Below are 25,283 nucleotides of genomic sequence, written 5' to 3' on the forward strand. Positions count from 1 at the left end.
AGTCATTTTTAAAAATTAGGTCTGGAATGTTTCATTTTGTTATGGCTTTTTTGTGTTGTGGCCAAATGGATGCTCTACTGGTCAGTAACAAAGCAAAGCCAAGATGTGGAACAGTTAGCAAATGAGGAAATGGGGTTGTGGTTACTAGTGTCGCGCTCTGTTCTTCATCATGGACATCCCCGCCAGAAGGGGCTAGCTAGGCTGTCTCCTTCAGCCTTTCTGCTTCTCATGCTTCAGCTCAGGTGCTTGCCATGTAGCTGGTGACCAGGGCTGTCCTCTCATGATGCTGAGGTTATGCAGCATATGGTAGAGTAGACACCTGTATGAAACTTGACACCCTCTCTGGCAAGTATAGCAAAGCAGTCCAGGAGGTGACAGGAAGCATTGTTTTAACACACCAACGGTCGCTTCTGTCAGCATGTGTTTAATTTTATGCATTTATAGGCTTGTGTGTTGGAGTTATCAGACATGTTATCAGTAGATAACCCTTGCTTGTCTCCACCCCTGTAATCATCTTTGTTTAGTTGTGGTGGCTCAAATTTAAGGCCTCCACAGAACAAAGGCATCATTGCTGTTGCCAGGATGCCAGATATTGTCCTGCATGATTCAGTGCCAAGGCCACAAAGCAGCAAATGGAGTGAAATCCCTTCCATTGCAGAATACCTCAGTTGGAGGTGTGGCACACTGTGCCTGCCATATATAATACCCTGCACCACATGGTGGCCTGCAATTCATGTGAAGCCAGGTGTTCTCTCAGTTTACTTTCTTTGGGCAGGGAGATATTGTAAGAAATCTTGCAACTCCAGCCTCTGAACTAGATACACACACACACACTCATTGTTGTGCTCACTTTCACAGCCATTCGTAGTGTGTTTCTTGGTTTGTCCTGAGGTTCCTGTTGTGGCTGCAGCAGGTGGCAGATTGCAGTAAGCTCCTTTACTGTTCCTTGTTGCAGTCCGATTGAGTGAATTGCTCCCTGGGCACCCGAGGTTGAGAGTCCTTCTCCCTCTTTGACACTCTTCTGGCAGCTTATCCTGCTCACTGTGGTCTCTGTTCCTCATGCTGTATTTCAATTAGAAAGGTAATAGTGCACCTATGTCTTGGAGCATCTGGTTTGTGCAGAAAGCTTAAGTCTGAAAAAAACTTATTGCCCTGCCATATCAGTTCCTGTGGACCGTTGCAATTTTGAACAACTGCAGAAAACACCAAATATTTGTAGTATTGAAGAAACACCCATAAGAAATCAACCTGATCGTAATTGTAAGTAGTTGATCCCTTTTATATGATGTTGATGAGCTGTCTTCCTGCTTTGAATGCACTCAGCTATGCAAGATAAAGGGGTTTGCAAATTGGTATTGCTGCATTCAGGCATGGACTGCTTCTGAGGAAGTTGTGAATGGTACTAAGCATTGCAATCATCCGTGAATAGCCCCACTTCTGATCCTATGATGGAGGGAAGGTCTTTGAAGATATTTGAGCCTAAGATATTACCTTGACTAGCTCCTGCAGCGATGTCCCAGGACTGAAATGATTGGTCTGCAACAACTACAGCAATCTTCTTTTGTGCGAAGTATGACACCAACCAGTGGTGAGCTTTCCTCTGATTTTCATTGACATCAACTTTGCTGGAGCTCTTTGATGCCTCACTTGTTCAAGTGTTGCCTTGATGTCAAGTGCAGGTGCTCTCATCTCCCCTCAAGTTATTATTACAGCACAAAAAGAAGTAATTTAACCCATCATGTCCGCACCAGTCTCTGAAATGAGAAAATCGCTTGGTGCCATTCCTTGCCTTCTTGTAACCCTGAACATTTTTCCTTTTCAGATAACTATCTAATTTCCTATTGAATGCCTCAGTTGAACCCCGCCTTACTTTCTGGCAGTGCATTCCAAATCATAACTACTAGCTGTGTGAAAACATTTTTATGCCTGTAGCCGTATCTTTTGCCAGTTGCCTTAAATCTGTGCCCTCTTGTTCTTGATTCTTTCACGAGAAGGAACAGGTTCCCCCAATGCTTGTGTCTATATAATATATGTTATATTCCTATATTTGTGTATGGACCAAGGCTGTAATGAGGTCAAAGAGCCAAGTGGCTCTGGTGGAACCCAAATTGAGCATCAGTGAGCAGGTTATTGCTGAGTAAGTACCACCTGATGTTATTGTCAATTAGCTCATGGAAGCAAGAGAGAGAGGTAGCAATGGGAGTGTTTTCAGATAGAATTCTGGAGCTCAAGACCAAAATAGCTGAAAGCAAGCCCTTCAGTGGTGAAATGATAGGAATTGGGACAGGGCAAGTGGCCAGAATTGGAGGAATGCAGAGATATCAGAGGATTGTGGAGCTGGAAGAAGGTACATTGATAGATGGGATGAAGCCATAGAGAGAATGTTTTGCTGGATTGGGTTAAGTGAAGAAGATCATCAAGTGTTGAATAGGTAAGTGGGTCTTGATTCGGAGGTGGGCACAGAATTTTGACTGCTGTCCAATTTATGGAAGATGCAATGTGGAAACCAGCAAGGAGAGCATTGGAATACTCCAGTAGAGAGGTAACAACAGTATTCATGAGAGTTTCAGCAACAGCTGAGATGAAGAGAAATATTAGCATATGTGAATGCAAAGTTAACATCTCCAGCATTGGGAGCTAACTGTGTAATTGTCATTGGTTCTATTAATTTAACTTGAACTTGATTCCCACGGATAACTTGAATATGTATTGATCATTTGTTTGGAGGGGATAATATTTTATTTCACAATGGCAGCTTAATTATTTGCAGAGCTCCATTGTTTGGAATTCTGCTCTTCTTGTTCACACTGAGTACAGTGGTATCACGACCTGTTTCTCATTTAGTCTAGTTTGCTGCATTTAATTGCTATTAACCTTTGTTGAAGTTGAACAGTGTTCAGACAGGCATGATTTCAAATCTAGGGCTCAGCATCCGAGGAAAGGAAAATGATTTTCACCTACCTGACTTTTGACCTATTCTGTCTATTACTGCGCATAATTAGAGAAACTGTCACAACTTTCACACCACATTGAAAGAATAGAAATGTGCACTTGGTCATGTTACCTACCTTGGTGTTCATTCTGCATTTCTAATATGACCATTCCTGGTGCACGTATTGCACATGACGAGCTCTTTTAGTCGTCTGCCGCAGTTTAATTAGCACCATATTCACTCCGATCCGAGTGTCTTTGATCCTCTTTGCCCTTCTGCAAACCCATGAGGAAGAGCTCTTGTGTCTTGTGCTCATTTGCTGACATAACTCAGCTTTTGTAATGAGACAGAGGGACTCTAATGTGTTCGAATAAGCAGATTGTCTGTGGGTCACCAGTGAAGATAATGGAATGTACGTCACAGATTTTACAGAATGGCAAAGAATGCCGAACATGAAACCACTTGGTGCTTAAAGAATAAAAATATTTAATATTTTTTTCTTTGCTTTAGTGGCTAATTCCAATATAATTCAATCACATGCTTTTAGGCGCACAATTGCTCTCATGATTTAATTTGTGTTGGATTCACTAGATATGTCATATAACCAGATATACAAGAGAATAATTGTAATTAATCAGGCACATTTAAACTGAATTCTCCTGATTTTAGAACTGCATTTATGCCAGATTGAAATTATAATTGCAAAATAGTCAAAATAATTTCTTTGATATTTGGTTTTATATTCTGTACGTACACAAAGTATATATATATATATATATATATATATATTGTTCACCAGTTTCCATTTTATGCAATTTAGTTAGAAGGAGGGAGTTTTCTTTTACTGCAACTAATTTCCATAACTTTAGCTCTGAAGGTATATTTTCTAATTTGTCATGGATAAGTTTTGTCCAGAGTGCATTAATTGTATCATGACAAATAATTTAATTGTGCAGGTTTAAATATATAGAAGTCCTCATTTGTGTTCGTTTCTGTTTTCATTGATCTATCTTTGAATTTTCCTCTCCTTCCCCACCCCAGTTTATTTGATATTGACTTTTGCATTTGCTGAAGTGAAACTGTAGGTTTATTATGCAACAGTTTCATGCAGTATTGTTTCCAATTTTGGCACCACACATTAGAAAGGATGTGAAGGCAATGGGGTGGATCATTAGAATCCTGACAGTGAAGATGGAGGCCATTTGGCCCATCAAGTCTGCACCAACCCTCCAAAAGAGCGCTGTACCGTGGCCCACTCTCCGAGCCTTATGCCGGTAACCTGCGTGTTGATCATGGCCAATCCATTTAACTTGCACACTAAGGGGCCATTTATCATCGGCCGGGGGGGGGGGGGGGGGGGGGGGGGGGGGTGGGGGGACTCCTTTGCTTAATAGCAGGCCCTTACCAACAGTGGTTCCAACACTCCTGAGAGCTTCTTGTAAAATTCCACTGGGTACCCGTCCGGACCTGGGGCATTACCCGATTGCACCGCCGCCATTAATGCACTCTGGACAAAACTTATCCATGACAAGTTAGATAATATACTATCAGAGCTAAAGTTATGGAAATTAGTTGCAGTAAAAGAAAACCCCCTCCTTCTAACTAAATTACACAAAATGGAAACTGGTGAACATTAAATATACTTCCTATACGTATAGAATATCAAGCCAAAGAAATTATTTTGACTATTTTGTAATTAGAATTTCACTTGGGGGCCCCCCAGGGCTCTCCACCATCCACATTCAGGATCTCCAACCTTTCCAGAAACTGCCTCCTCCCTGGCTGGGGGTTCCGACTTGTACAATTTGCTATAGAAGTCCCTAAACACCCCGTTCACTCCTGCTGGGTCCAAGACTGTATTCCCACCTGTGTCCTTCACTTTCCCAATATCCCTCGCCACCTCCTGCTTCCTCAACTGGTGCGTTAGCATCCTGCTCGCCTTCTCCCTATACTCATATACCGCCCCTCTCACCAGTCTCAACTGCCCCAAGAGCCTTACCCATAGATAATAACCCAAACTCCACCTGCAGCCTCTGCCATTCCTTTAGCAGCCCCCCCCCCCCCCCCCCCCCCCCCCCTCTGGAACCTCAGCACATCTATCCACCTGCAGGATTTTCTCCACTAGCCTTTCTATAGTCCGCCTTCGCCCTATGTGCCCAAGTCCAAATAAACTCCCCCCTAACCACTGCCTTTAGTGCCTCCCAAACCGTATATGCCGAAACCGCCACCGTGTCATTAATCTCCGCATAACCCCGGATGGCCTTCTTCACCCGCTCGCACACCTCTTCCTCCGCCAACAGTCCCACATCCAGCCTCCATTGCAGGTGCTGGACCCCTCCTTAGTTCACTTGTAGGTCCACCCAGTGCGGGGCATGGTCTGACACCACTATTGCCGAATACTCAATATCAACCACCCCTGCCAACAACGTCTTGTCAAACACAAAAAGTATATTCTGGAATACACATGGGAGTAAAAAGAATATTCCTTTTCCCTCCGTCTCCCAAATCTCCGTGGATTCACCGCCCGCTCCATGTGCTCCATGAACCCCCGAAGCTCCTTGGCTGTTGCTGACACCCTCCTCGAGCTCGACCGATCCCAAACACAGGTTAAACACAGCGCCAAAGCATCTCCCCAAAGTTCAAAGTCCACCTTCTGCCAGTCCATTGTCGCTGACAAATTCTATTGCTTCCTCCACCATTCAAAGTACAGCTCCTGGTCTTCGTAGGTCACTCACAGTCATGCCACGTATAACATCCCAAACCTCACCCCCTTCTTGTAGAGGGCCGCCTTGACCTTATTAAAACTCGCTCTTCTGTTGGCCAGCTCTGCACCCAGGTCCTGATGTATTCGAAGTTCACTGCCCTCCCAGGTTCAACGCCTAATCGGTCTGGCCGATCTCATGATCCGCTCCTTGTCCAGGAAATGGTGCAAATGCACCACCATCGCCCTAGGCGGCTCGTTCTCCAGGGGCTTCCTCATCAGCTCCCTATGCGCGCGATCCACCTCCAGCGACCGTGCGGATGCACCCTCTCCTAGCAACTTCTCCAGCATCCTCCCATTAACACGCCAGCGTCAGTTCCTTCACTCCCCACCGGCAGGTCCACGATCCTTAGATTTTGCCTCCGTGACCGGTTCTCCAGGTCCTCGACTTTCTCCTGGAGCCGCCTCTGGTGATCCCGCATCAGACCCATCTCCTCTGCCATCGAGGCGAACTGCTCCTCATATTCCCCCGCCACCTTCTCCATCTTCTGGATCGACTGACCCTGGGCCTCCAGCTTCGTCTCCATGTAGTCGATCATCGCCTTAATTGAATCCACCGCCCGGGCCAGGCTGTCCAGATTCTCCTTGCGTTGCTGGGTGAACTTTTCATTCGGGAAGCTCACCAGCTGCTCTGTTGACCACTGAGCCGGCAGGGCAGTTCCCTGACCCTCCAGCGTCTCCACGTGTGTCGCAGGAACCGCACCATCTCTAGCTGTCTGATCCCCTCTTTTGCGACCGCTTCTGGCCCTCAACTCCATACACTAGAGGGTCAATCTCTTCCACTCATTCTCCTGCACCTTTTTTGCCTCCTCACATCCATCCATTAACAGAAGAAAAGGTCCGAAAAGACTGCCATAAGCAGGAGCCACCAAATGTGACGCCACTCACACCATGGCCGTCGTTGGACGTATGTGGTTTTATTTCTTCTGACTTCTGGGTAACTATTGTTGCAACACAGTTGGAACCTTCCAGAGTTTGAAGTTGAAAATTTAATTTTCAGATGGTACTCAGTGCAAGGCAATTGCCCATGAGATGTTTGCAGTTGCCAGGAAAGTGCAGTGTAATCCTTAACAGTGCATGTTTGAGGTATTCCCTAGTTACACTGCCCTGGAACTCTGAAATTATGGCCCATTATCCATTTTTCTCTGTGATAGCACTCCTGTAAGGCACCTTTAAACAATTCTTGCATTTGTATGGTACTTTTAACGTGAGTTATTGATTATAAAAGGTTAGGTTTATAAGTGTGAAGAGACTGTATGTAAAGGTTACTTGATCAAAAAGCTAGTATGCACTATAGAGGTGGTTACATAGCATTTGAATTTACTTACAGAGACAATATGATATTTAAACTGAGTAATCAATTTATCGTGTTAGTATATTACTCTTTGGTAATATATTGTTACTCTTTGCTTTGTATATCCAGAATGGGCTGATGATGTGATTCTTAAGAAACCACTAATCTTCAAAATAATGCGAAACAGATTTATTGAATAACGAATTGATTAATATTGTGTTCACACATTCAACATAACTATAACTAGTAATCAAGTAATCTATATGAAAGTATTAACTAATTTAAACTACACGTGCTAACTATGCTGTGATCTATCTCTCTAACACTCCGCTGTCTAGTCACTCCTGGTTGGAAGAGACCCAAGATGCTTTGTGTTCTCATATATATATAGTGTAATCAAGTGTTGCCCTCTAGTGGTTGTGTTACACTAAGATGTAATCATTAACCCTTTACATGTCTCTATATGCACATATCACTGCAGTGTTCAGGTGACAGTTACCGATTCTTCACCACAGCACAAATTTAATGTATCTGCATGCCTCACTTAATGGGTTGCCAATTTTCCACAAAGCTCCACTATTACCATTTATAATTGAATGTTATTTACTGTATCATAATGCACTAATGTAGCATCTGGTACCAATTCAATTGTTGAGTAAGATTGTATTAAGTGTACAGAGAAAGCAGATTTTGATGGAAAGGCTAGTCTGCTACTTAAGGCATTTTTGGTCAACCATTGCTGCTTTTTGGGCTAAGACTGTTAAATTGAGATATTAGAATTTTTGCTCATCCAGTGTGTTTTTGATTGACTATTTTAACAGTTTTTCAGTGTTATCTTGTTTGTCAGTAGATCATGAGAAAAGATGGTGAATAAGCATCAGTGTTAAAAGCATTTTGTGAACATTAATTTCTCTAGCTGCTTGAAATATGATCTGTGCTGTGGGTTGCTTGAAAAAATCCAGAGAACACCTGACTCTTTATGGAAAACATTGTAACAAATTTCCCTTTTTCCTTTTCTCTTGTCCCTATAAAATTATCGCAAATTGTAGTGTTCAGAGTGTTTGTTGACTTTTTAAAGATTATGCACATCTTTGACATGTGCATCTAGCTGTTTGCATTTTGTTAAATACTTTATTTTTCTCCAAAGCATCGTAAGGAAAAATAAGGATATTCTGATCAAACTTTTAGTTGCTATTATTGAGTTTGTGTGAAACTCTCAAGTAATGAGGAGGCCTTTGGTTGCTTGTAGTGGTTGCTTGTAGTGTAGTTGCAGATCTCAGTATAGGTTCCATTTAGGTCGTACTCTATTTGTATTACTGGGTTGGAACTCCAATTCCCCTGTCCTAGGCAGAGATTTGTACATGCACAGAGTTCCACCCCCAGATGCTTAAATGTATACTGTGTGGATGGCAACATCAACACCCTTCATAAGCATTTAAATTAATGTTCTAAAAATATGCAGGTCAAACCCTGACTCTATTTCTACTCTAACGCAAAATTATTTTGCAGTTGCACTAAAGATGTACTGTAAATGCACCCTGAGGGTTTAAATAGAGATTTTCATGTTGAATTGTAATTTTTGCTCTTTGCAGTCCTTGTCTGCAGAGAGCTTCATGTGATCCATATACATGAGTTTCTCAGCAGATGATGCTTTTTCAAATTGCAAGCAGATTTGGACACATCCTCCAGTGATGCAGCATCACGCTGACTGTTGATGGGAGCTGTGAGGCCGACCTCGCTGTCCATCAGCATTGTGATCCTCATCAGTGCCTGCTGCAGCTATTTATGTGCTGTTAGTGCTCATGAAATGAGAGCACTGCTGACAGAACTGATGAGAGGAGCAGCCCAACTGGGCAATTTAGCTGATATGTCTGACTGCACTGTGACATGTGTGACACGCTTGACTAGCGTTACTGGGATATACAGATCACTCAGAACTGACCGCTGGCAAGTGTGGTGCAAGGCTGAACAGTATTTTTTTCTTGTGGAGATCATGATTGACAGACTTTGCAGAATTAAAATTGACAGTTTTTCTGTTTTCTAGGTTTTTTATTCCATTTGAATGTTTTTTTTTCTCCCCTTATCCAGTTGTTCTAATATGGGTCTTGGCTGCATATGCAGCATATTTCACAGACCTTTTTTTGTGGATCGTTGAGGCATCCATTGAATCTGATTAAATCACCATTCAATCCTTTTGCTGTCATTTTGTTCATTGGACTTTTTTTCTTAAACCAGTTTTCTTTAAATGAAATTCTCCACTGATAAAAATGAGCTTAGGGTGGTTATAAGGATCTGTGTGTCAAAATTTTATGAAGGCATTCCAAACAGGCTAGATACGTATTTGTGCACTGGTGATTTTGGAGTAGGTGCTTTACAGTGGCTTAATGGCAAAGTATTAATCTTCTACCCCTGCACCAATGAATGTTCGACCACCAGTTTCTCCTAAATTCTCCACAGGAAGACTTATTGGACAATAAATTAAGTATAAGTGGTTCTTCAGCAACTCCCTGCATTTTTTATTTTTCATCAGTGCTCCCCTTTATTCCCCATAAAGGCTCCCAAATTCCACTGTTTGTTTACTGCACTGGTGTCACATAAACTTATATGATTGCATGCTTTTTTAAAATTAACTTTTAGGTGAATTGTGGTGCTGACTGAGAATTAGGAAAATTAAGGGCGCGATTCACCGATCGCGGGTCTAAGTGTACGACGGCGCGAAATGGGCGCAGGCAGTAGAGATTCTGGCCCCCAAAGAGGGCTAGCCCGGCGCTGGAGCGTTTGACGTCGATCCAGCCTTACATCCTGGCGCGGACTGGGGGGCAGAGCCAACCCACGCATGCTCAGTGGAGAAGCGCCAACCGACGCATGGGCGATAGACTCACGGAACGCTCTGGCCCCGACACAACATGCGTGGGAGTTCTGGGGCCGGAAGCGGAACAAAGTAGGCCCGGGGTGGGGAGAGAGGCCGGCCTGCTGATTGGTGAGCCCCGATAGCGGGCCAGACCCCATCGGAGGCCCCCCCCGTTGAAGGAGCGCTTTTCCCCGCCCCACAGGCCGCACCCGACCCTTCGTGCAGAGCTACCGCCGGCAGCGACCAGGGGTGAACGGCGCCGGTGGGACTCTGCCGTTTCCGCGCGGCCGCTGGACCCATCCGGGCCGGAGAATTGGCCTGGCCGTGGACAGCAGCCCGTGATCGGCGCCGCGCCAAACGCGCTGGCTTAAATGGCGCTGATTCTCCGCACCTCGGAGAATCGCGCGTAGGGGTGGCGCGGTTGCAGCGATTCTCCGGCCCGGTACGGGGCTGGGAGAACCGCGCCCTAAGTCCTTCTCCACTTCTGAACCTTCCAAATCATGTTTAACATGGCTATGTTCAGGCTAAAGTTCATTAATGTAACTAAATGTCTTAATCCTGAGAGTAAAATGGTTTTCAAGAGAAATTAAGTCATATTTATAAAGTGCCTTTCACAACCATAGGACATCTTACAGTCCACCTTATAGGTGGAGCCACTATTGTACAGTAGGAAACACAGCAGCCAATTTTACATACAAGGCTCCTCAAACAGCAATGAGGTAATGGGTCAGTCAATTTGTTTTAGTGATGTTGGTTGACTGATAAATGTTGGCATTGACACCATTGTGATCTTCCCACTCTTTTCACATAGTGTCATGGAATCTTTTATATCCATCAGATGGAGTTTTAATTTAAATACATCATCCAAAAGACACGGCCTCCAGTAGTACAAGACGCCCTTGGTCTTGGCACATAACCTAAATTATGTACTCAACTGCTGGAATGGAACATGAACCCACAACCTTTTAACTTCACCACCATTGAACCAAGGCCAAAACATTTATTCAATCTAATATATTAAGCCAGATGAAAATCATTTTAAAATGTGGTTGATTAAAATTGATAGAAAGTCAGTGGAGACTTTGGCCAGGATCTTTCTGAAGGCTTTTAGACCCTGACATCTAGACTAAATCGGGGCCTTGAATCCACTGTTGCCAGGAGCCAAATCGGCAGAGCTCTTTTGCTGGAGGCAGTCTCCTATTTGACCCCTTCCACAATCACTGTCCAATTAAGTACAACAGGCAGGCTCCCAAGTCTGAAAGGCCAATAAAAGGCCATCCAGAACTGTGTGATTGACAGCCCTACCGCCAACGATAGATGTTGTTGAAGTACATAGGGAAGTGTAAAGACTACTTCATTCCCGTCCGCTATCCGCAAATAGAAATATGAGGGCTTAAAGGGTAAGTGCCATTGGACAGGAGGGGAAAAGCCCACGGTAACGGATAGTGTTGCCGTTGCAGCTGTTTATTAGCTATATTTTAATAGTTGCATATTTCACTTCTCAAACTGATAGTTAACTGACAATTTCATTCAGGCAGACTTAACTCATTTAGACAATTCAAGAGTTGGTGAAAGTATGGAAGTGAGCAGTTTCAGGAAGTGAAGTTAAACCTCCAGTAAATAGAGTGAAAGTAACAAACATTTCAGCACGGTCTGATCACACTGATATTTCTCATTTTTTAAGTTTGAGCTGTATCACCCATCTGAAATTCTGGCTATCAATCTCCTGATATTTATGCTCAATTAAAATATCAAATCAAAATTTAAATTGTTCAAACTGAGCATGTTATTGTTGGTGTTAATGATTTACTGATCTGTTTGAATTATTACAATAGATGGATTCCCTTCTCCATGGTCAATTACAAGAGTCTTGTAGATTGACAGTTTGCTACACATTATAGTGTGATGTTATGTGGCTGCAAAGTGTAACTCTGGATAATGAATTGGTTTATTAGATTACTCCTATATCCCATAATCTTTGAAAGCTGATGAATGCATAAAGAAAATTTTACTATTTTTAGACTAGATTCTGGGATTATTCAGATGTACACTGGAATTAAAGCAGAAACATTCAGCAAATTGGCAGCATCTTTCGGGGAGGCACAGAGTTACTGTTTCAGGCTGAGGAACTTTCATAAGAAGTGGAAGGTGTTAGATGCACAGCTTCTACGCGAGGGAAAGAGTCCAGAACAAACACAAGGATAGTTCCGTGACAGTGAATGGCTGCAGCGATTGAATAACCAAAGTGGTGGTGGAACAGGGCCAAAAGAAATTATGGGACAAGAAATAACTGTTGAATCCACAGAAGGTGTCAGCAAGTACTAGAGGTGGAAGGAAACATGATAAATTTGGCCGAGAATGCTTAAATGAGAACAAAAAAAGCTCGCAAATCTCAGCAGGTCAGGCAGCATCTGTGGAGAGAAATAGAATTAACCTTTCAAGTCAATGATCTTCCATCAGAAGGCTTCCATGGCTTAAGAATGTGGTGAAGAAAAGTAGGTAGAAGCCAAGCATGCTGGCCAGTGATGTAGTCATTTGGAAACTCCACTCTAAATGCTAGCCCACACCTTCTCCACTCCCAGTAACGCTAGTGCAGCCATTCCATTCCTAGCACCTGCTGTCAGAGAGAAAATAAAGCAGTGGTTAAAGTATAACGTTGATGATAACAGTGTTGAGACTGGAAGGCAGTAAAGTGTTGTGAACAGAACCGGGCTGTTCGTTGGATTTTGTCTTCAACCAACAACACTCATCCCACCTCAGTAATTCACCATATTTGATTCTATGCTACCAATGGCTTGCTTGCCCTTTTCTTTTCCAGCCAGGTAACCTATAAACCATGAACTGACTTCCGTTGGCTCGAGCCGAAGTTAGGTGAATTTTTCAACCTTCTTTAAATAGCCACTGTAAAAATTCCAGGAGGCGCAAGCTAAAAGGCAAAACAGGTTTATTCTTCAACACAAATAAGGCCACAGCCACGCTGTACAAAATGTTCCAGACAAAAACTATTGGGAACTGCTGGTCCAGGTCTGGAGTTTGATGTTTAATGCCCCACTGGGGAGCAACACGGCTACTCACATTCTACGAAGCCCATGGAGAGATCAGTCAGTGATCCCCTGTGGTCGTCACGAGGGTTAAACATCCTTTCCCCCTCAAGTCCGTTTCACCCCGTGCTGATGGAGCCTTTTGGCACTCGGCCTCGAGTCTGTGGCAGGTGAAGCTAGATCGAGGGGTAGTGAAGCGGTCTAAGGACATCTGCTTCTGGAAGAGCACCTGAGGGTAAGAAAGCGGGCTCATCCTCTGTGCTGGCCTCTGGAGGAAAATCAGCCTCCTCATCTTCCATTCACTCTAGGGAGGAATGAACCTAGGATCCCCCGTGGGCTCAGACCCTATGCTGGAGGTGGCTGCTACTCGCGTTGGGTTGGGGTTTCCACTGGAAAGGGCTCCTGACTCCTCTGGTGGTCCAGGAGCTTTTTCATGGCCTTTCCCTGGACCTTGATTTTGTAGGAGAGAGATCCTGTCTTCTCCAATACAATTCTAGGGATCCAACCCTCGAAGTTCCGTACGTATACGGCATCTCCAGTTTTAAATGTTCTCTCGGACCTCCTGGCACATCATCACACTTTTGACTCTTCTGCTTGGACTCGCACCTTCCCCTCCAAATTGGGAAATAGGCTTAGTCTGGCGCGCAGTCGTCCCATCAATAATTCCGTTGGGGCGAATCCCGCTTCATGTTGTCTGTGGGCTGTCCCGCCAGTGAAGATCATGTAGCGTAACTTAAACAATGTGGGGTCCTCCTGAGAATGTTGCTGAACTGCTGCAGTCAGTTTGGTGCTGTTAGGGAGTTCCAGGATTTCAACCTAGTGCCAGTGAAGGAACAGTAACACAGTTCCAAGTCACGATGGTGACTGGCTTGGAGGGGATCTCTAAGGCAGTCGTGTCCATGGCATCTGCTTCCCTTGTCCTTCCATGTGGTAAAGATCATGAGTTTGGAAGATGCTGGGAGCCATGGTGAGTTGCTGCAGGCATCTTGTAAATGGTTTACACTGCTGTCGCACTGTGCCATTGGTGGAAGAGAATATTGAAGGTGGTGAATGGGGTGCCAATCATGCAAGCCACTTTGTCTGGATAGTGTGGAGCTTTGAGAGTATTATTGAAGCTGCACTGATCCAGCAAATGTCATTGAATTTCAAAGGGAGATTGTCAGATTTTCTCCCTTGCTATAGATGGCCATTGCCTGGTGCTAGTGGAGTGTGAATGTCACTTATGAGCACAAGCCAGAAGGTTGTCCAAGTCTTGCTACAGGTGGGAGTGGACAGCCTCAACATCTGAAGAGTGGCAAATGGACTGCACATTGGAATTATCAGAGAACGTCCCTACTCCTGACTTTATTGTGGAGAGAAGGTTATTGAAGCAACTGAAGATGTTTGAGCCAAGGGACACGACCCTGAGACACTCTTGTAATAATGGCCAAGAACTGAGATAATTGACATTCAACAACCACAACTATCTTCCTTTGTGCTAGGTACGACTTCAACCAGTGGAGAATTTTCCTCCAATTCCCATTGACTTAAATTTTGCTCGGGCTTCTTAATGCCACATTGTCAAATGCTGCTTTGATGTCAAGGGCAATCTGTCTCCCATTGTCACATTTTTCCATGTGTGGACCAAGGCTGTAATGCGATCTGGAGCTGAGTGGCCCTGACAAAATGCAATCTGAGCATCGGTAAACAGATTGTTGCTGAGCCCTTTGATAGCACTGTCGCGATACCTCCCATCACTTTGCTGCTGATGAGGGTAGATTGATCAGCCGGTAATTGGCTGGATTGGATTTGTCCGGCTTTTTTGTGGACAGGATATCCTGGACATTTTCCACATTGTTGGGTAGGTGTCTGTGTTGTCACCGGAACAGCTTGGCTAAGGGTTCATCTAATTCTGAAGCTGCTACAACTTGGATGTTATCAGGACCCATAGCCTTTGCTACATCCAATGCTGTCAGCCATTTCTTGATATCACATAGAGTTAATTCAGTTGGCTGAATACTGACATATCTAATTCTGGGGATCTCAGGAGGAGGTCAAGTTAGATCATCAACTCGGTATTTCAGGCTGAACATGGTTGCAAATGCTTCAGCCTTCATACTGATGCAGTGGGCTCGTCCCTGATTGAGGATAGAGGTGCTTTTGGAGCCTCTGCTTTTTAATTCAATTGTTCACCTCCATGACTTAATGTGGCAGGACTGCGGGGGTTTTCTCCGATCTTTTGGTTGTAGGTATTAGGCAATTTGGACATTCTGAATTCTCCCTCTGTGTACCCGAACAGGCTCCGGAATGTAGCGACTAGGGGCTTTTCACAGTAACTTCATTGCAGTGTTAATGTAAGCTTATATGCGACAATAAAGATTATATAAAAAATAGATTTAGGTATTTATTTCTGGCATGTTGCTTTTGCTATTTAGCTTGTAACTTCATCAGGTCAGCACTTCATTTTTGGCTATCCCGGCATGGTCTCCTATGTTCCTCACTGAACCATGGTTGGTCCCTGGTTTGATGATGATGGCAGAGTGAGGGATATGCCAAGCTAGGAGTTTACAGATTAGGGTTGAATATAATTCTGCTGCTACTGATGATTTGCAAAACCTCATAGATACCGAGTTTTGAATTAGTACATTGGTTCTGAGCGTTTCCTGTTTCACATGATGGTACTGCCACACTAGGTGATTTGAGGGTGGCCTCCTCAGTGCGAAGATGGGGTTTTATCGCCACAGGAACAGTGCAGTGGCCATTCGTACCAAGTTTGTCATAGCCAGATGCATCTGCGACCGGTAGATTGGTCAGGATGCTGACCACTTGAGTATAACTATGTCAAGCTGTTGCTCAATTAGTCTGTGGGACAGCTCTCCCAATGTTGACACAAGTGCTTAGATGTTGGTGGGGAGGACTGGAGTGTCAACTTTATCTTTGCTGTTTTCATTGTCTTTGTCAACATCGTTGGTCTCTCTTGCTTTACTATGATTTGACTTTTCTGTAGCAAGATCAAAAAACATCGAAACAGAATTAGGCCACTCGGCCCATCAAGTCTGCTCTGCCATTCAATCATGGCTAATACTTCTCTCATCCCCATTCTCCTGCCTTCTCCCCATATCCCCTTATTGATCAAAAACCTATCTCTGTCTTTTTTTTACTAATATATTTTATTAAGGTATTTGTAAATTTTTATAACAGTAACAAAAACAATGACATCAACATGGTAAAATAGACATCCCCCCCCCCAGCCCAATTTTCACACACCTCAACCATACAGCAATCTGAAACCACCCCCCCACCCCGGAATACTGCATCTGCTGACATTTTTAATTTTCCCCAAGAAAGTCGACGAACGGCTGCCACCTCCGGGAGAACCCTACTATTGACCCTCTTAAGGCAAACTTTATTTTTTCGAGACTGAGAAACCCAGCCATGTCACTAACCCAGGTCTCTACACTCGGGGGCTTCGATTCCCTCCACATTAATAAGATCCGTCTCCAGGCTACCAGAGAGGCAAAGGCCAAGACGTCGGCCTCTCTTGCCCCCTGAACTCCCGGATCTTCCGACACTCCAAAGATTGCTACCTCCGGACTCGGCACCACCCATGTTTTTAGCACCGTGGGCATTGCCATAGCAAAACCCTGCCAAAATCTCTAAGCTTTGGGCATGCCCAAAACATGTGGACATGATTTGCTCGGCTTCCCGCGCACATTGCACACCTATCCTCAACCCCGAAAAACTTGCTCATCCTAGCCACTGTCATGTGTGCCCGGTGGACTACCTTTAAATTGTATCAGGCTAAGCCTGGCACACGATGAGGAGGTATTAACCCTTCTTAGGGCATCCGACCATAGACCCGCCTCTATTTCTCCTCCAGGCTCGTCCTCCCACTTGCCCTTAAGCTCCTCCACCGGGGTTTCCTCTGCCTCTGAAAGCTCCTGGTAAATATCCGATACCTTCCCCTCTCCCACCCAGGAACTGGAGACTACTCTACCCTGTATCCCCCATGGCGGCAGCAGTGGAAAGGCCGGCACCTGTTTTCTCAGGAAGTCGCGCACCTGCAAATACCTAAAACCATTCCCTGCTGGCAATTTAAATTTATCCTCCAAAGCTTTCAAGCTGGGAAAGTTCCCATCTATAAATAGATCCCTCATCCTTCTAATTCCTGCCCTCTGCCAACTCCGGAACCCGCCATCTAGCCTACCCGATACAAACCTGTGGTTGTTGCAAATCGGGGTCCAAATCGATGCTCCCTCCACTTCTTATATCTCGTCCACTGCCCCCAGATCCTCAGAACCACCATTACCACCGGACTTGTGGAGTATTGGGCTGGCGAGAACGGAAGAGGTGCCGTTACCAGTGCTCCCAAACTGGTGTCTTTACATAATGCCGCCTCCATCCGCTCCCATACCGACCCCTCCCCCACTACCCACTTCCTAATCATGGCTATATTAGCTGCCCAGTAGTAACTGCAGAAGTTTGGCAGCGCCAACCCACCCTCCCCCCGACTGCGCTCTAGCAACACTTTCTTCACTTGCAGGGTTTCACTCGCCAACACAAAGCCCAAAATAATCTTATTCACCCGCTTGAAAAAGGCCTTCTGGATGAAAATGGGGAGGCACTGAAAGACAACAGAAATCTGGGGAAGCACAGTCATTTTCACGGTCTGTACCCTCCCCGCCAGTGATGGCAGGAGCATGTCCCATCTTTTAAAGTCCCCTTCCATTTGTTCTACCAACCGGGATAGGTTTAACTTGTGTCGTACCTCCCATTTCCGAGCCACCTGGGTTCCCAGATATCGAAAGCTCTTCCCTCCATTCTAAGCAGCTCTCCCAATCTCTTCTTCTGCCCTCTTGCCTGGATCCCAAACATCTCGCTTTTCCCCATGTTCAATTTATACCCCGAAAAATTGTCAAATTCCACCAGGATTTGCATTACTTCCCCGATCCCCTCCAACGGGTCTGAAATGTACAAGAGCAGGTCATTTGCGTAGAGTGAGACCCTGTGCTCCACCCCTCCCACCCCCCCAAACCAGCCCTTTCCAGTTCCTAGAGGCTCTTGCGCCATGCCCAATGGCTCTATGGCCAGAACAAACAGTAATAGGGAGAGGGGGCACCCTTGCCTCGTCCCTCGGCGTAGTTCAAAATACCCCAACCTCAGCTGGTTTGTACACACACTCGCCATTGGTGCCTGATAGAGCAACCGCACCCATTCAATAAAGCCCTTACCAAACCTAAACCTTCCCAACGCCTCCCACAGGTAATTCCACTCCACCCGATTGAAAGCTTTCTCCGCATCCATCGCTACCACCACCTCTGCCTCCTCTCCTTCTGAGGGCATCATAATAACATTGAGAAGCCTTAGAACATTGGCCTTGAGTTGCCTGCCCTTAACAATCCTGTCTGGTCTTCTCCTTTCACCCCTGTGACACAGTCCTCTATCCTTGTGGCCAGTATCAGTATATGGCATCCACATTCAGTGGAGAAATCGGCCTGTATGACCCACATTATTCCGGATCCTTCTCCCGTTTCAAGATCAATGAAATCTAGGTCTGCGACATTGTTGGGGGGAGGACTCCTTTCTCTCATGCTTCGTTAAATGTCCTCACCAGCAGTGGGGTCAATATCTCTGAAAACCTCTTGTAGAATTCCACCGGGTAGCCGTCAGGCCCCGGGGCCTTGCCCGACTGCATGCCCTCCAGCCCCTTGATTATTTCCTCAATCTCAATTGGGGCTCCCAGCCCCTCCACCAGGTCCTCCTCCACCCTCGGGAACCTCAACTGATCCAGAAATTGCCTCATCCCCTCCACCCCAGCCGGGGGTTCCAACTCATATAATTTACTATAAAAGTCCTTAAACACCTTGTTCATCACCGCTGGGTCCAGGACAGTATTACCGTCTCTACTCTACTTTACCTATCTCCCTGTCCGCCTCTCTTTTCCTGAGCTGGTGCGCCAACATTTTGCTTGCCTTTTCCCCGTACTCCTAGATCGCCCCCCCTTGCCTTCCTCAACTGTTCCACTGCTTTCCCTGTGGTCAACAGCCCAAACTCCATCTGTAACCTCCGCCGCTCCTTCAGTAGCCCCGTGTCCGGGGCCTCCGCATATCTCCTGTCCACCTGGAGAATCTCCTCAACTAACCTGTCCCTCTCAGCCCGTTCCACCTTTTCTCTGTGGGCCCGTATCGAGATTAATTCCCCTCTGACTACTGCCTTTAAAGTTTCCCAGACCGTCGCTGCAGAGACCTCCCCCGTATCATTTGTTTCCAGGTATTTCTGGATGGACTTGTTAACCCGCCCACAGACCGCCTCGTCCGCCAGCAACCCCACATCCAATCTCTACAATGGGCATTGCCCTCTCTCCACATTAACCCGTAGGTCCACCCAGTGCGGGGCATGATCCGACACTGCAACTGCTGAGTACTCAGTATCCACCACCTTCGGTATTAGCGCCCTGCTCATAACAAAAAAATTGATGCGAGAGTATACCTTGTGGACATGTGAATAAAAGGAAAACTTCTTCGTCCTCAGCCGTGCAAACCTCCATGGGTCTACTCCCCCCATCTGTTCCATAAAACCCTTCAATTCCTTTGCCATGGCCGGCCTCCTCCCTGTCCTGGATTTTGACCGGTCCAATTCCGGATCAATGACTGTATTGAAGTCCCCTCCCGTGATCAGGTTATGTGACTCTTAAGTCTGGGATCTTACCTAACACCCGCCTCATAAATTCCACATCATCCCAATTCGGAGCATATATGTTCACAAGTACCACTCGCACCCTCTCCAGCTTCCCACTCACCATTATGTACCTAACCCCTTTGTCTGACACGATTCTCCCTACCTCGAATGCCACTCATTTGCTGATCAAGTTCGCTATCCCCTTGGTCTTTCAGTCCAGGTCTGAGTGGAACACTTGGCTAACCCACCCCTTCCTCAATCTCGTCTGGTCCGTAACCTTTAGGTGTGGCTCTTGTAACATTGCTACGTCCGCCTTCAGTTCCCTCAAATGTGTGAACACATGAGCCCTCTTGACCGGCTCATTCAATCCTCTCACATTCCATGTGATCAGCCTCAGCCTGGATGGGGGGCTTCCAACCCCCGCCGGGTGACTAGCCATCACCCTTTTTAGGCCAGCCTCGAGCTCATGCCCTCCACTTCCTCGAGTCCCCACTCGGACTATCGCCGTTCCCGACCTCCCTTTGATCCCTGAGTAACAGTTCCTCCCCTGTCAGCAAAGCAGCTCCCCCCCCCCCTCCCCCACCCACCTAGGAGCAACACCAAAAACCCAATCCCCCAAGTCAAGCTCCAGCTTAACACCTGTCCTCCCCCCACTGCGCTTCCGAGAGTCAGCTGACCCATGCTGACTCGATAGCTCCAGCCCCTGGCACCAAGCAGTCTGTCTCCCAATTGTACTCTCCTCTCCTCCCCCCTCCCCACATGAATAAACATTTTAAAAGCATCACATACCCCAGTAAACAAACAACAACAAAAAACAGTGAAGAAACAATCACTATAGAAAAATAGTCACCCATCCCCCCTCTAACAAGGTCCCTGCAAGACAGATCAACCTTTAACCATCCACACAGCCCATTATTTCACATAGAGCTACTTAAATTTATACAATCCAGCACCACAAATCACTGCCACAGTACTTCTTCAAGGCTCAAGTGTCTTTTAATTAGCCTCCAGCTTCCTTTCTTTAATATAGGCCATACTTCGTCTGGCGTTTCAAAATAGAAGTCCCGTTCCTCATGTGTGACCCACAGACGGGCTGGTACAGCATCCCGAACTTCATCCCTTTCTTAAAGAGGGTCGTTTTTGCCCGGTTGAACCCAGCTCGACGCTTGGCCAAATCCGCTGCCATGTCCTGATAAATGCGCAACTCAGTGTTCTCCCACTTGCTGCTCCGTTCTTTCTTGGCCCACCGCAAAACGTGTTCCTGGTCCATGAAACGGTGAAAACGTACCACCATGGCCCTCGGCATTTCATTCCCTCTGGGCTTCCTCACGCTCTGTCCAATTCCAGGGGCCGTGGGAACGCCCCAGCCCTCACCAACTTCTCCAACATGTCCGTCTCATAGGCCCTCACATCCGATCCCTCACTGCCTTCAGGGAGGCCAACAATTCTGAGATTCTGCCTGCTGGACCTATTCTCAAGGCCCTCCAGCTTCTCCTGCATTCTTTTCTGTCAGTCGTTCATCATCCCCTCCTTGCTTTCCAGCACGGTTATATACTCATGTTCGGACAACTTTTGTTCCACCTCCTGGATCGCTCTCCCGTAGGTTTCCTGATTCTGAAACCACTTGATCAATCGAAGCCTTAATTGGGTCCAGCATGTCCTCCTTCAGCTTGCCGAAGTAATCCTAGAAAAACTTCACCAGCTGCTCCGTTGGCCACTGTGCCGTCTCCCCGCGGCCCTTGCCCTCCGCCATGCTGTCCTGTGTTACCAGCTCTGCTTGCGTCTCCCTTATAGGACTTTGCCGTCTCACACGGCTACTTCTGGTCCAATTCTCCATACACTAGGGGGATTTCTCCTTACTGTCTCACTCTTCACTGCTTTATACCATAAAATCTGACAAAAAAACAGGGGAGAAGGGTCCAAAAGTCCATTACAGGCAGGAGCTATCAAATGTGCGACCTACCCCTCCATGGCCGCCACCAGAAGTCTCCGTCTTAAAGACATTCAGTGATTTGACTTCCACTGCCTTCTGCGGCAAAAGCCCCACAGATTCACCACCCTCTGGCTGAAGAAATTCCTCCTCATCTCTGTTTTGAAAGATTGTCCCTTTAGTCTGAGAATGTGTCCTCTGCTTCTAGTTTTTCCTACAAGTGGAAACATCCTCTCCACATCCATTCTATCCAGGCACGCAGTATCCTGTAAGTTTCAATAAGATCCCCCCTCATCCTTCTAAACTCCCAATGAGTACAGACCCAGAGTCTTCAACCGTTCCTCATATAACAAGCTCTTCATTCCAGGGATCATTCTTGTGAACCTCCTCTGGACCCTTTCCAAGGCCAGCACATCCAGTAGTTTGATGCAATTGTTTGACTTGCTGGACCATCTTCAGAGGGCAGTTACAAGTCAATCACATTGCTGTGTGTCTGGTGATATGCAGACCTGACTGGGTAAGGACAATGGATTTCTACCCTGCAGGACATTATTGAAGCAAATTGGTTTGTATGACAATCCATAGGTTTGTGATCAGTACTAATGAAACTAACATTTTATTTCTGATTTATTAATTAATTGGATTTAAATTTCCCACATGTTGTGATGGGATTTGAACTCCTATCTCCCAAGCATTAGTCCTGGCTAGATTAGTCTTGGATTACTAGTTTTGATAACTATTCTAATAAAATTATAACCATGCTACTCTTCCCGCTTGGACAGAGTACAATTGGCAGATGCTGAAAGTGGTTTATCAATCGCAAGAGGTATTTGTGTGGAGTCTTAGTTTATGCCCTAATAATTTTGACTTCTGATGAAGATCAAGGAATTTGAAAAGTCATGAAATGGTTTGTTTCTTGCTTTGGTAAAAATCAGCACTGACCATGAGCAAATTGTAGAATTCATAGCATTCAATAATGTACCTGATACTCCAGTATGGAGTAAAAATTCTGAAATTGGCCTTAACATGGTAATTACTTGAATAACTCTTGTTTTATTTTAGAAAAGAAACACAGAACCTGTAGATGTCTGCACATCATTTTTTTTCTTAAATATATAACAAACTTAGTCAAATACTTATTCGGCTTTAATGCGTTTTGTCATTCCCATTAGCATTTGAGTATCTTTTATGGCAGATAGCACTCATTTCTCTGAACCAGTGTGGACCAACAATAATAGTTCTAATGAGCTGAACTGGATGCTCCTGTTTTTTGAATGGATTTCATCTTGATTGTTTCCTAAGGCAGAATAAAGACGAATCTGACTGCTCTTGCAACATTCCTGTTTTAATTTTAAAACGCATGTATCCAGTTTCTGCCCTTTTATCTCCTTCAAAAACAGACAATGATCAAACAACTTGCGAATACAATGAGGGCATGATATTCAATGGGGAAATATTTCAAATGAGCATTTTGTTGACCTATTCATCTAGCTTTTTTTAAAAAAACTTGTTGGAAAATATGTTGGCTAAAAATGTACATTAGACATCATTCTTTTCAAACTCCTACAGAAATAAAATCAAAAAATCCTGATACGTGATTTATTAATTATCTTTCCCATTCTGTTGAAATCATTAACTAATTATTATCAAGTTCAATTAGGATCCTACTGTGCCACATTATTTCAGTTCTGGATTGTGGATTTATATAAATATTATAACTGCATGAAAGAGGGGCCAAGGTTTTCTGGCTTTTCCCACTGGTGGCGTATCCCCTGCATTGCATTTCCCGGAAGCAGAGGGTGCAGGACACCCTAAACCTCAAAGACGTCGGCAGGACCAGAAGATCCCGCCACTGGCCAATGGCGGGCTCCCTCTGCCGCCGGAAAATATGCCTTGGGGCAGGGGTGCATAAAATCCCGCCCAGAAGTTTGTTCTGCAAGCGCCATAATCCACACCTGCTCTGAAGCGGATATTTTGTTATTGATACTAATCCAGACCAAGACAGAGCATTCTGAATGAAAGTTCCTATATACTAGTACTTTAAACAGTTATACATGTGAAATTTTACTTGGCAATACTCCTGCATTTGATCGGGTTATTGTAATTTAAGGGAAATGCTTCTGGACTGACCTTTTTTTTATCGTGGTGGTTCTTGTGCTGTGTGAGCACTTTAATTATCCTGTAATTTTCCTTTCTGGGTTCCTAGTTAAAGTGCTTAACGTCATCTTACTTTTGACAGGATGAAGTGGAAAGTGGTTCACCAGCAGGTATCCCTGATTCTCCAGGATTCCTGCTACAAGAACGAGGTGCTCACTTCTGCTTTAATTCAAGGCAAGTTTATTTCTTAGATTCTGTGAAATGTATTTTCCTTGTAACCTCGTCTATTTAAACAAACAATTATTCATTGATTTTCTTTGCTTTTCATTTTGTAGCCTTGATCTTCACAAGAAGTGTCCGCTATGTGATGTGGTATTTCCACCAAACTATGATCAGAGCAAATTTGAAGAGCACGTTGAAAGTCATTGGAAGGTGTGTCCCATGTGCAATGAACAATTTCCACCAGATTGTGACCAGCATGTATTTGAAAAACATGTCCTGACACATTTTCCTGAAAGTGTTCAGAGCTTTGATTAAATTACAAAGCCTGTTTAATTTCCTTGATCTGTAACTAAGGTTGGTTACATTGGATTTTAACAATTTAGTTAGTACACTATATATTACTATCACTGAAAGGCGCCTTTAATACTGGGCTAAAGAGTAGTTTTGCTATATCCAAAAAATCTTTAATCTTATGTATGCAATGCAGCATATAACTGTTATGTAAAAGCATGACTAATCAGTGCTAGTTACTGATGTGAATAGTTGCAGTAGAAGACAACAATGTTTTTCTTATTTGAACACTACTTGCAATACATCGTTATGCCATGGATAGTAATCCTAAAATTGATTGATTGTAGTTTACCTTCTGGAACATTAAGCAAAAGCACATTTCCTACATATAATCTGTTATGGATCCTAAATGGTATAGTCTTTCATCCTTCAAAACCTGTGACTATTTTTGGATATTTAGTAGGACATTTGAATTTGTTTTATCAACGTTAAGCTGATCTGAAATCCTGAGTTTGAAATTTTGATCTCATTCTAACTCCATAAAAATTTAAAGAAATGAATAGTGTACTTCTGGATAACAGTATCTGAATATATATATATTCTGTAAAACATTACACTTCCACTAGAATGTTAAACTTGTTCTGCATTGTGATCTTGGTATTTAATTTCCCTTCTCTGTAAATGCTTATTGATATACATTTTCTGAATACTTTTGCTATTATGTTAGATCTCAACATTTTATTTAAATTTTGTTTGTCACTGGTGATGGCATATCAGCTTTAAATTGCAGTGGAACTTCTGTTCATAATAAAGGCAGGTTCAGCTGTTGGCAAAAGTATAATGTTTGTTGCATTGTCATCCTTTGAATTACTGGAACTCATTTGAGCAGGAAATGAAAATGAGCTTTATCCACTAAAATTTGACACATTTTTAACACGTGTCACACCTGCAGTGTACAGTCGACTCCTTTGTGACCGTGAGCAAGAGGCTCCTGCTTCAGAAATATTAAAATCTGATGTGTTTTGAGGGGATGGGGTTCTTGACAGGTGTAGCTCTCCATCGCTCTCCCAGGCAATTGCTTGGGGGTGAAGTACACTTCACAACTTTGGTATCGAACCACATGTTCATCCCACCATCAAGACTGCCCATTTCCAGCTCCATAACATTGGCTAACTCTGCCCACCTGAGCTCATCTACTGAAACCTTC

At 44.6% G+C, this 25,283-nt stretch overlaps 1 protein-coding gene across 2 annotated transcripts in view; it reads left to right on the top strand.

Annotated features, from left to right (window-relative positions):
* Positions 1-24,914, top strand: part of LOC119966079 (tax1-binding protein 1-like) — a 142,519-nt gene extending 117,605 nt beyond the window's left edge. For both annotated transcript variants that reach the window (XM_038797269.1, XM_038797270.1), the window contains 2 exons: positions 23,706-23,797; positions 23,899-24,914. In XM_038797269.1, coding sequence (XP_038653197.1) covers positions 23,706-23,797; positions 23,899-24,100 — 294 coding nt within the window. In that variant the 3' untranslated portion in view covers positions 24,101-24,914. The remainder of the gene's footprint in view (positions 1-23,705; positions 23,798-23,898) is intronic.
* The last annotated feature ends 369 nt before the right edge of the window (positions 24,915-25,283 follow it).

The sequence above is a fragment of the Scyliorhinus canicula genome, chromosome 5 (assembly GCF_902713615.1).
Source record: "Scyliorhinus canicula chromosome 5, sScyCan1.1, whole genome shotgun sequence".
Classification (NCBI taxonomy): Eukaryota; Metazoa; Chordata; class Chondrichthyes; order Carcharhiniformes; family Scyliorhinidae; genus Scyliorhinus; species Scyliorhinus canicula.